Source organism: Argiope bruennichi, chromosome X1 (genome assembly GCF_947563725.1).
Source record: "Argiope bruennichi chromosome X1, qqArgBrue1.1, whole genome shotgun sequence".
NCBI classification, from domain to species: Eukaryota; Metazoa; Arthropoda; class Arachnida; order Araneae; family Araneidae; genus Argiope; species Argiope bruennichi.
In genome coordinates, this window is record NC_079162.1 from 17271912 (window position 1) to 17284962 (window position 13051).

General features: G+C 30.7%; 1 protein-coding gene across 2 annotated transcripts in view; it reads left to right on the forward strand.

Moving 5' to 3' along the window:
• The window catches only part of LOC129958296 (rap guanine nucleotide exchange factor 1-like), a 104062-nt gene that overhangs the window by 75774 nt on the left and 15237 nt on the right, over positions 1 to 13051 (forward strand). For both annotated transcript variants that reach the window (XM_056070683.1, XM_056070682.1), the window contains exon 17: positions 2748 to 2845. In XM_056070683.1, the coding sequence (XP_055926658.1) occupies positions 2748 to 2845 (98 nt within the window). The remainder of the gene's footprint in view (positions 1 to 2747; positions 2846 to 13051) is intronic.

The following is a 13051-nucleotide window of genomic DNA, read 5'->3' on the forward strand; positions in this document are numbered from 1 at the left end:
TTACTATAAAAATGTACTGTGCAATAATCAAACGGAAGAAAAATGAAGCGAAATCACTTTAAAGATTTTAGATATATGGGTCAATCCATGTCAATTCAAGACAGAAAAAGACCATTTTTATCCTCGCCAACTCAGATTTACTTGAAATTTGACGGAGGTGTATGGTTGGTATAGACTTAGAAAAATATAAAATTTTACTTAAATATGTCCAGTCGTTTATGAATAATAGAGTTCAAAGTTATCATAAATGGTACTAAAATTAAGAAACAGCATTTTTTTAAAAAATAGCCGTAAAAAATTTCTTAATTGGATTAGAAACTTGGAGTAGGTGCCATTTTATAGCATTTTAAAATTTTTCATTTAAATTTGCTTTTTTTCAAAAAGCACATATTAAAAAATTTTCATATTAATTCTATGAATAGTGTGAATTATTATAAATCACATTGCAAAATATAAATTTGGGATGATATGGACTTTATTGTTAAAAAAAAGGAATTTCCTTTTCATGAAATAATGATTTTGATGAAATTTAAATAATAAATTAATAAAACTAATAATTTTAATAATTATTCTAATTATGATGCATATAATAAATAGTTATAATCAAATAGTGAAAAATAGTAAATTGAAATGTAAGGATTTTGGGCATGGACGGTAAAAAAAAATTTCCATGACTATTAAACGTAAACTTTTTGTTGTTGCTGCTGAAAGTTCTTCACCAGAAAGTGATAATGACACTGAGAAATCAGGAATTGTTAAAAATTTGAAAATTAAGTTTTCTAGTTTTACAAATAGAACAAAAAAGTACTTCTAACATGTTTACATGAAAATTGGGGCATTAGAAAGATGAACCGTGAAATTAATGCATCAAACTACATGGTCAGGCAATCATAAAGAATTCTGAAAGAAAACGGCGTTTTGAAACTAGAGAAAAGCTTACTAATAGAGACAGTAGGAATTATATGTTCATTTTATGAGCATGATGAAATTAGTAGAGTAATGCCGGGTATTAAAGATTGTGTGACAGTTACTGAAACAGAAGTAATTGAAAATTTCGAAAAGACTCGTACTGTGTAACCTTAAAGAAGCATATAAGCATTATAAGGACAATTTATCAGTATTAAAGTAGGTTTCCCTGAATTTTGATTCAATTTTCTGAATTCTTTTTCTTCGCTTAATTCTCTGAATTGTGACCTAAACATTGTGTGCTAGCCGGTCAAAGTGGCACACACACTGTTTGTGTGTGCGCGTGCGCTATTCATCAAACCATGAAACAAATGATAGGAAATACTAAATTGAATATTGTAGCAAATAGTAAAATGTAGAATTACAAGCAGTATCTTGCAAAAACACTTTGTATACTTTGTGTCATCATCTATTGATTGCTAAATGCGAAAATGTGCTTATTGTCCAAGTGGAATTGAGATATATAAAATTTTGGAAGAATCCTTTTCTGAGAATTCAGTTGGTAAAAGTATAATTCCAACAATGGGTTACAGTTGACCGTTGTAACCTACAAATTTTAGAAAAAGATTCAGAAGAATGTATTAATTTGCTTTGCAGCAGGCTGTCCAACTTGATTTCATTGTCAAGCCGCAGAGCTCTTTCCTTAAGTACACAAAAGAAAATCCTGAAAGAATAAGAGTTCGTTGTCATCTATGATTTTTTCAAAATCGCAGTGTAATCGCACAAGATGAAGCATAGAGCTATCACTGGGCAAGCCAATAGGTTACAGTCTATCCTTTGGTTATATATTTCAAAGACGAAAACAAAGTTCAGCATGCCAATTACATATTTCTGATTCCTTAGAGCACAATACAGTTGTTGTGTACATCTTCCAAAAGAAACTTATACCTTTTTCAGCAGCCAAATTTGAAAATCTTCCAAAAAATGTTTTCTATATTTCAGGCAGATCCAATGCCCAATACAAAAAATGAGTGGTGCCTTCGGGCCCGTGGTGGTTTAACCCGACTGCACCACTTGCCACGGAGCACGACAAGGGATAACAGCCATCACTTCTGATGCTTGCCGTATTGCCTGATTTATAGAGTCCAACTTGAACGCTTACCGTAATACTAGCTTGAACCTATAAGATCGGAGTTGCTTCTTGGGGCAGTGACTCGAAACCCAAGAAAGTGACCCTTTTGCTTTATCCCTAAAGGATTAACCGCGCTTTATCCCTAGCAGATTAACCGCTCAATTGATTAGTTATTAGGTGATTTGATCATTTATCTAATGAGTCGTCTCGCATAGTCAACATATGAGGTTTTATGCTATCCATGAGCAAGGAGCAAACAGATTAGCTACAGTCTTCATGGAGAATTTATTCGCCTGACGTTGAGAGATGGAATCAAGCAGAAAACAGATGGCGAAATGGAGAGCAAACTTGAAGGGAATAAAGAACCCTGGGTACCTCAGACTTAGGACACCCGTATTCCCCTGAAGAGAGGGAGTCTCAGAAAGATTACTTTTAAACTAATTTGCGTAGTACTAAATTTGCAATAATCAAGTTTGTTTATTACAATTTCGATTATTCGTCGTTTCATTTCTGTCATTTTACATCATTGAAAGACATTTGAACGATATGTTTGGTTTACAAGATTTTGTTTAAAAGTAACAGTTCTATAATTTGCTTCTTTTTCTGATAAATATTTATTTGAAATTTTACACTTCATTGTATGTTTTATAATTAATTGTGCCTTGGTATACATTAAATGTTAAATGATTATTTGTAATATTATTTTTAGGGTTTAAAGGAGTACTGTGCTTTGATTGACAGTTCATCATCATTTCGTGCCTATAGACAAGCCTTAGCAGAAACAAGTCCACCATGTATCCCTTACATGTGAGTGAATTTTTTCTGTCATTTAAAATTAATTTTATTGCAGTATTTGTAGTATTTTGTTTATAGTGAGCACATCTTCTGTTTTTATCAAAATATTAACTCTTTTCGGATATTCATCAATATTTTTTGTGCGTTAATATCATACTGATTAGAACTCAATGAAACATGCCACAAAACTTTAATTTACAAGGAGAGGGCACGAAGTTGAAAATTGAGTTCGGAATGAGATTTAGTATAATGGTAGTATACATTTAAAAGGTTCGTTCATGAAAATATTAAAGCACAATAACCAGCAAATTTCGAGAAAATGGCCCTCAAAATTTCAGCATAGTTTATATACTAATAAAGTCTCGCCGTTGCTGAAATCAGAATATTATAGTGGATAAAGCGCTGGCATAGCATTCGCGAGACCCGAGTTTACCCCATTTATTTTTTTTTAATTATTCCAGATTAATTTAACAATTTACAAACAGTTTTAATTAATGTATTTTTCATTTTTTATGCAGAAATAAATATTTATTTCTCCAATTCTTGGATTATAATTTAATTTTTAGAAGAAAAATAATTATAAATATGAATGCGTTTTTTATATATTCAGAATTAACTATTAATATGATACTCAATTTTTATGGAAAAACAAACGTGTTTCCTGTTAATACCCGAGTTATATTTTTTGAAGAAAAATTAAAGATATAAACTCGTTTTTCTTTCAAAAATTGTTTAAATAAAATTAGAGACAATTTTAATTAATATGTAATTCTTTTATCAATCAAAAATAAATGTTCTTTCATCTAAAAATCATAATTTTATTTTTAAGCAGGAAAAATAATTACAACCATAACTTAAATAATGATATATGTTAATAAAATTATTGACATCATAAAAATATTTCCTTAATGTTTTATTACATACAAGAAACAGAATGATAATTATAGTAAAAACATTTGAAACAAGTTAGATATGTTTTGATATCTTGCACAATTGATACGGTAAATAATGATTATCCACAAGAGAAACCTTAAAGGAGTCGACTAGAAAACAAATTTATTTTTCCTTCAAAAAATATTTATTTTTCGTTAGAAAAGCGGGCATACAAAGCATACCGTATAATGTTACTAACAATTTTCATCTACCCGTGCATTCCATTACTTAACATCTGCTTTCAATTTTCTTTTTTTTTTATTATTAATATTGAGAATGTTTATTGATAAAATTTTATTAATTTTAGCTGCTCTCTTTAATTACTGATATAAATACTGAGGTAAAAGAAATAATTTATCGGTATTAAAATTCAAAAATGGGAAAATTTTAGTGATTTTATGATAAAAATAGTTATTTAAATTATTTTTTATATTTCAAATTATATTTATAACTGTTTTAACACTTAAAAATTAGATTATAATTCAAGAACAGTTTGAATGAACATAATTATTTGTTTTTTTAAAAAATAAATTATAATTCATGTATTAAGAGATAATACATTTATTTTTCCATACAAAAGTGAGTATCATAATTGAATTAATTTTTTTCTAATTTTTCTTCTGAAAATTAAATTATAATCCAAGTGTTGGAGGAATAAAAATTTATTTCTGCATAAAAATTAAAAACAACATATTAATTAAAACTGTTTGTAAATTATTAAATTAATTTGGAATTATTTAAAAAGAAAATAAACAAATAAAAAAAAAGCAAAAATACTAGCCCAGGACCGAACTCGGGTCTCGCGAATGCCATGCCAGTGCTTTATCCACTATACTATTCGGATCTCGGCAACGGCGACACTTTATTAGTATATAAACTATGCTGAAAGGCCATTTTCTCGAAATTGGTTGGCTATTGCGCTTTAATATTTTCATGACTGAACCTTCTAAATCTATACTACCATTATATCAAATCTCATTCTGAACTCAATTTCCAACCTAGGGCCCTCCCCTTGTTAGTTTAAAAAATCACCTAATGCACCTGAATTAAAAGAATAAAAAGTTTAAAAATGCTTGTGTGTTAATTTCTGGGTAGCTGCTCAAAGGAAAGATGCTGAAACTGTGCTCTCGCTTTTCTTACCTGTACTACGTAGCAGTAAGTATATTGGAATATTATGCGAGAAAATTGAAGGGGAAGCACTCCTGCTAGTTTTCTAGAGTTAATGCATTATGTGTTATACTCCTTGGCACAACATACAACTTTTAATAATCAAGCCAGTAATTCTATTTATTTAATTCGCCCATTTAAAGGGGACGTGGAATAAGAGAAAGCGGCCGAAAATATGAAAATAAAACCTAAAATTCATCCCCTCGGTGAGAAAAAAAAATGTTTGATGATGCAAAAAACAGCATGTCACCTTTATGAATAGGCAAATGTAAAGTAGCACAAAACGTAAGGATTTAAAAAAAAAAAAAAAAAAAAAAAAATTCGAAATTCATTGTAATTGGAAGCCGTGTTTAGAAATTATCGTATGGAATGTTCATGCTAGAAATCCAAAAATAGTATATTTCTGAACTAAGCAAACTTTTATATAGTCATTAATTTCATCATTTTTATTATGATACTCAATGTTTTATAAATTATATATGTTAACATAATTCTACAAATGCATGGGCGAAAAGAAGAAACTTTTGAAATATAACATAATAAAGATTAATGTTAATGTTGTTGCCGCTGTATAGGTCAGACCGTTTGACCCACAGCTACCACAGCTATCTTGAATGTCGGGAATAAGAACCTCTGAGCCAAGTTTTTGAATTTTTAGTTAGAATTTTAATTAAATAAAATTAAGCTAAATTTCGACGTTTTTCCACAACTTTCGAAATATTATCTCACAAAAACAATTTTTACATCAAGTAAAAGTTTAAAAAAAATTTATCTTTTTAATGATGCCAATTTTTTAAACTATAAATTAAGTTTCTAGTCTTGTAATAAATTTTTTAAAATTATTTTAACCAGATTTTTATACAATTTATTTCGAGCAAAAGAAAAATTAAATTTAACCTGTATAAGTATATTGATTGTGCTTGGCAAAAAATGAGCTTTTATCAGCGTGTTGCCATCACATTGAACAAAAGCTCAAATTCAAAAATAAGTTAACTATTACTATAAATTATATCTAGAAAAGTGTAATTTTCAGCACGTGTCTGCATGAAATGGAATAAATATGAAAAACAGCATTTTTTGGAAAAATAAATACAAGTCAAATTCTTCTGTGATCTTTTACAATATCTATATTTAATAATATTCAACAAAGCTGCTTTATTTAATACAAACAATGTTTAATATATGTAGGAAATCCGCTCCATTCAGGGCCCAACGACTAATTTGTAAACCTTTAGTAATAGATATAGATCTGTTAAAATGGTCTAAATGAAATGAATAACAGACTATACGTTACGTTACTATACGTATACTTATTAGTAGATTACTATACGTTATCTACTAATAAGTATTTGGACACCCATACAAATGAGGATATCTGCGGTACTGATCTACGTCATATCTTCTGTACTTAAATATCGTGTAGGAAACAGCACTGGTATTAGTCAAATGCAAGACGAAATGACTGTCTGACTTCGGGAACGGCGTAATTGTCGAATATCATAGAAATGGCCGATCCTTAAGAGACATATCAAGTGAGTTAAACATTCCAAATTCGACAATGATTTTTTTGATTAAAAAGATGAAGGTGAGTGGTGGTTGTTGGAATGTGACTCGCCAGACCCACGAAACTAAGAGAAAGAAAGACCGACAAGTGCTATCCTAAGAAATTCGGGAAAACCGCACCAAACCAATGGCCCACATACTCCATGAGTTTCAACAAGCATCCAGGAGTTTTGTTTTTATAAATACCATCCGCAAGGAAGCACATTTGCTCGGTTTCCATGCTCGTGCTGTCAATTGTTCAGAATCGATGAAAGAACTTACATGTTTTCTCCAAGCCCAGTGGAACAAGATATCACTGTCCATCATCCAAACACTTCTGGAAAGCATGTCCGGAGGGTTAAGACTGCAGTTGCCTCAAATGGAGGCTCTACTAACTATTGAATATGAATAAATTGTGTTTATCTCTTTAAACGCAGGTGTTCAATTACTTATTGGTAGATAGTGTATTTTATGTAATTGAGTCAATTACAGTATTGATTTTGAGTATTGAGTCAATAAGTGCTCTGATGAATAACGAATTTTAAATTTGTACATGCATCCTCTGCCCTGTGAGTCATATTTAACACAATGCTCTTGAGACACTAATATTTTAAATAGAAAGAGTTGCACTGCAATCAACTGAACCAATCGTTAAAATTAATCTATGAGCATTTAAATATTACTATTCTATAAAAACAATAAAACATACGATTTTAGACCTTTCCATCCACCATCTTAAAGAAAATTATAATTCAGTGCCAATCATTATCAGGAATTTCTCCAAGGCTGATTATTAGATGAATGTGTTTGTTTTTGCGTGTATGGATGTGTATAAGTTGCTGCTGTACACGCCAGATCATATGACTGGGAGCTATCATACTTGGCACATATATACTTTGGAGGATAAAAATGTGTACCTCGGAGCAATTTTTTTAAAAAAATTTTTAATTAATTAAAAATTAAGTTACATTTTGACATTTTTCAACGGTAACTTCTGAAAATATTACAGCTCATAATTGATTTTTACATTATTTTAAAGTTCAAAAAATAATTTTTTTCAGTGATATCAATGTCCTCACCTATAAATTAAGTTTATATTTTTTATGAATTTTTTAAAAAAAATATTGTAATCATATTTTCCAACAATTTATTTTGCACAAAATGAAAGTAAAATTTATCCTGCATAAGCACGTTAAGAGTGCGTGGGAAAAATTAGTTTTTATCAGCGCACTGCCATCACATTGACAGAACTCAAACCAAAAGATTAAATTTATCTCCTACTGCAAACTAAGCCTAAGAAAATGCAATATTATGCACGGAAATCCATGCAATGCACATGTGTGTATGAAATGGAATAAATAAGAAATGGGATATTTTCTGAAAAAAAAAATGAATGCAAGAAAAAAGTTTTTATGACATTTTAAAATAGCTATATTATTAATTCCATAATTCAGTATTATTTAAAGCATACATAATTAATATATACAGGATATCCGCATATACACTGAGTGGCCAAATTATTATGATTACCCCCTCAATTTTATGTTGGACCACCTTTAGCCCGTAATACTGCTCGCATTCTTCTTGGCATAGATTCTTTGAGATGTTGGTAGGTGGTAGGAGGAATTTGACCCATATCTGATGAACTGCACTTTCCAGTTCCTTCAGATTGGGTGGCACTGGATCCAGCTGTCTGATGCCCCGTTCAATCTCATCCCACAAGTTCTTAATTGGATTGAGATCTGGTGATTTTGCGGGCCAACGAAGGTAGGTGAAGTCAGCGGCATGTTCTTCGAACCATCTGACGACAATACCAGCTGTATGACAAGGAGCATTGTCTTGCTGAAAGTATCCATCCCCGGCAGGGTATACCATTAACATAACATGATGCACTTTATCTGCGAGAACACTTAAATACCCTCGAACAGAGCTGTTCCACAGTAATCAAAGGACCCATGCAATGAAAAAAAAAAAACATCCCCCAAACCATAATATTGTCTCCACCAGCTTGAAGTGTTATGGCAATGCAGTTGGGGTCCATGCTTTCGTGCTGTTTTCGCCATATCCGAACTCTGCCATCTGCATGATGTAATTGAAAACACGATTCATCAGATTACACGACCCTTTTCCAGTCATCTAATGTCCAATCCTTATGCCCTTTGCAAACTGGAGACGTCTGCTCTTGTTCAAGGCTGACAGCAGAGGCTTTCGAACTGGTGGTCAGCTCCCAGAGTATTTATGGTGTTATGTGCGCCGCACAGTTCGTTCAGAGACGTTCGCAGTTGCTCCTTCATTAAGATTCCCTGATCTTTCACGTACTTTGCTCTTCTGTTGGAGTGGACAACTCTGGCAAGTCTCCTTTCAGCATTAAGTTGCCTGTGACAACCACAAGCCTGACGTTGAGACCCGGTTTTCAACTGGGTAGTTCCCTCTCTGTAAACACTGCTCTCGAACACTTCACAAGAGCAGCCGTTTTGCTGATACTGATTCCGACGCTTCTAGCGCCAACTCAGTTAAGCCACGTTTTTTGCCCATATCTCCTCGCGTAACACAGTGCAATTGAAGGTTCACTTGCCTTGCATTCTCTTTTTGTAGCTATCTTGCCCTCTAGCGGCAACACTGTGACGCAATAGCTCATTTTACTTAAAACTATCAGGTGGTCATAATAATTTGGTCACTCAGTATATATATATATATATATATATATATATATATATATATATATATATATATATATATACTAAAAAATGGTCTAAATGAAATAATCACATTTTATGTAGTTTGAAGCAATAAATGTTCTGATGAATTACGAATTTTAAATTTTTATACAGATTCCCTGTTCTCTCAGTCATGTTCAATAACATATTCTTGAGTCACTAATATTTTAAATTTAAAAAAAATCCACTCTTTAGCAATTGAAACTGATCGAGCTATGGAAATTTAAATGTTTCTATTTTATAAAAACGCGCGAATTTTATACCTCTCCCTCGACCATCTTGAAAAAAATATGCCCATAAGAGCTTGAGCTTACCCCAATACTGATTGTCTAAAATAATGATATTCAAAACGTTTTAACTCAGTCAGGCTTCATCGCAGAAGATTGAAATGCTAAATTGTCAAAATAATTCTACTGAATACAATTTATACGATCGAAGGACTGTATAAAATTGACTTCATAATTGTTTTCTGAAGTGCATTTATTGATTAAAATAAAATATTATTTACCGCATTTTAATCTTTTTGAAGGTAAAACTGAATTTTATGATGAATCAGAAAATTTTTTGTTGAATAAGCAATTTTTTGAAATACTTAAAAATTATAAAAAATATTCTGTGGCACACATAAGATTACAATGCTGAAGGATTCGATTTTCTGCAGTGAAAAGTATGTTTAGTTTCAGCAAAAAAGTTTTTGCATTTAATGAAGTTTTATCTCTTCCGTGTCAAATTTAAATGTTACGGCAACTGAGTGCAAATTAGAACGATATATAGTACAATGAACTAAATATAGTAAAGCTTCTATAAAAATATGCTCTATGTGACTATCGAAATTTAAAACTTAAAAAAATATTTTGCTGAAGTAGCTATTAAGAGACAAAGGTACATAAATATTTAATTGAAAATGTTAGAAAACCTTACTCCTGGCGAACCAGCAGGTCTCCAAAGGTGGCTAGATATGTATAAGAGAGAAGCAAAAAGACATTGCGTCATTCTACATCGTGTCACAAGCGCAAAAATGCGAACAATTTTCCCTTCAGTGATTTTACTGTGAGATTCTGATAGGGATTTCTTTGCCACGTTTCGACTTAGGCCAAGGAATTTTATGTATCTTTTAAAAGGATGGATAGGTGTTAAGGATTTTTATCCCTTCCTGGCGTGGGAAGTACGGATATTGCATTTATTATGCTCGAGTTAGAAATAATTAAACAAGAAGTAGAAATGAGGAAATAAGAGATCATTTTAGAATGAAGTTAACACGGGATAATTCAATATAAAAATTAGGAAATTAATTGAGTTTTAAATTAAATTAAGAGATATTAAAATTTCCTTTCCACCGCTAGACGTGAGAAGTGTGTCTGGGCTCTTCGACTCACAACCATACCTTTCAGTGGTGTTCAAGTAAGAGATTAAAATTTAAATGCATATTAAAATGAATACCGAAGTTTCCTTGACCTAGACATTATAAAATATATTGTAATGAGGAAATTCGATATGAAAATATAATATACTTGCGAAAATATTAAGGAGACTTAAATAATCAATAAAATTAAAGTAATAATAATAAAATTGTAATATAAAAATGATCTTTTCTAAAGAAACTGTGTTGATAATCTCTACTTGGTGAATATTGTTTCTAGAGTATGCTTACATACTCTGTCCTTTAATAGTAAAAACGTAGCTCACCAAAATTATCAGTTTAGGAATAAATGAGTGATAAACATGATATTCAAAATATTCTTATAATAAATATTAATGATGAAATAAATGGTGTAAAAATGTAAAGTGTTTGGGTAAGTTTGAAAAGAAAATCATTTGTCCCACTAGTTAGCTAAAGAGCATTTTTAATGTGTAGCACTCATTGGCCTAAATATAAGGATATCAAAAAGGGGATTGCAATTCTTGTTGTCTTTCTACTCCCATTCAGTAATATTCGTTTTCATAGAAGAGAAGAGAATGTCCGGGATAAAAATAGAAAGAGATAGAAATTAATCGGACGGTTGACCCTATACTCATGCTTCAATAAGACTGCTAGGCTTTTATATTTGTTGTGATTGCACCTATGAGAATATCATCAGCGTCATGATAAAAAAAATGAAAAAAAAAAAAAAAAAAAAACTGCTCTTATGAGTGAAGACAATGGGCCAACCTAAGAGGATTCTACGTGAAAAAAAATGGGACGTAAAAGGATTTTAAAGGATTTAAATTCAATTATTATCATTCATGACTTAATTTTTGTGTGTGTGTGGGGGGGGGGTATTAAATTCTTAATTTTGACCCATGGACAATATCAATAGCTTTGTTTGTTCATGCATTTTTTTTAGTTATTGCAAAGTTTACATTTGAAAATTTAGTTTCAATTTCATATAGACCTGAAAAAAACTGGGGAGAATTTTCTACCGTTTGGATATTTAAATTCCTCATGCATTACATCACCTGGTTTGAATGGAGAATCTATGAATCCAACATCGTATCTTATTTTATTTCTATCATGATATTTTATGGTATTATCTTTTGCTAATTTTCTAGCTTCTTCTATTAGAGGATAGAATAGATTTTGAGTTAAAGGAGGAGAATAAGGTCAAATGCCAAATAACAGATATGCTGCAGGAAATTTTGTTACAGAATGAGGGTATTAAATTATATTCACTGATTAATTGTTCTAAAAGTATTTAAGTGATTTTTTTTTTTTTTTTGTAAAAGAATGGACCTTTTATTTTAATTTAGTTGCAATTGACTTTTTAATTCTTTCACATTTCCCATTAGTTTGTGCGTGATTTGAGAAGATTAACAGATGCTTGACACTGTAACTTATGAGGAAATACTTGAATTTAGATGAGGTGGAAGTGCTATTTCACTCAGTTAATAATTTGGAAGACCTGCCTTAATATATAAATATAACTTTTAGAATTTTCGTTTTTTTTGGTAGGAAGAGCCCAAACACATTTAGTTAGATGATCAATTACTATATGAAGAAATTTTTAGTTGAGTTATAATAATTAAATCCACCAACAGCATCAACAGAAAGACATTCAAAAGGACGATCCATAGGGGGACACAGCCTGTAACAAGCCAGATATTGTTTTATTTTTTTCTTTCTTTTTGGCTTTTCTTTTTATTTACTTAACGAACATCACTATGTTTGACAAATAATGCAATATTTTGAAGCAAATAATATTGAGGAGTAATTTAGATTTATCATTTTTTGAGTGCTTGAATGCCCAAATTGTTCATGAGCATTTTGTAAAACTTTTTTCCTAAGAGAAAAATGTACAACTATTTTAAACAGATTTTTCTTTTTAAGTACAAATACATCATTAATATTTTTATTTTTGTGTTATCCAAATTGTCTAAATTTTGATAGTATTTTATCACATCCAAGGTCTAAAGAAAGCACCTTAGCAATAATTAATTTGTCTAATTAAGTATCAATTCTCAATAGAGGTTCTGCATCATATATCAAACAGAATTGATTTTATGATAATCTATATAAAGACGACTTTTTCTATTTACATCTCTTTTATATACTAAAGTTACAGGGTTGGAATAATTACTAATAGATAATTTTATTAAACTTGCAGTCAACAAATTTTTGATTTGCTTATCTATCTGAATTTTATCATCAGCATAGGTTCTTTAAGCTCTTTGTGAAGATGGTAATTAGATGTTAAAATTATTCTTGGGGCTCCCAATCTTTTTTTGCCAACATCGTATTTATTTTTTGCTAACACATGAGAATATCTGATACAAGAGATAATGGAGGGTTAAATGGTTTGTTTAGAACTAGAGATGAAAAAGTTTCCTCAGAGGTATTCATTACCTTATCCTGATTATCATCAATATTGTTATCATTTTCAAC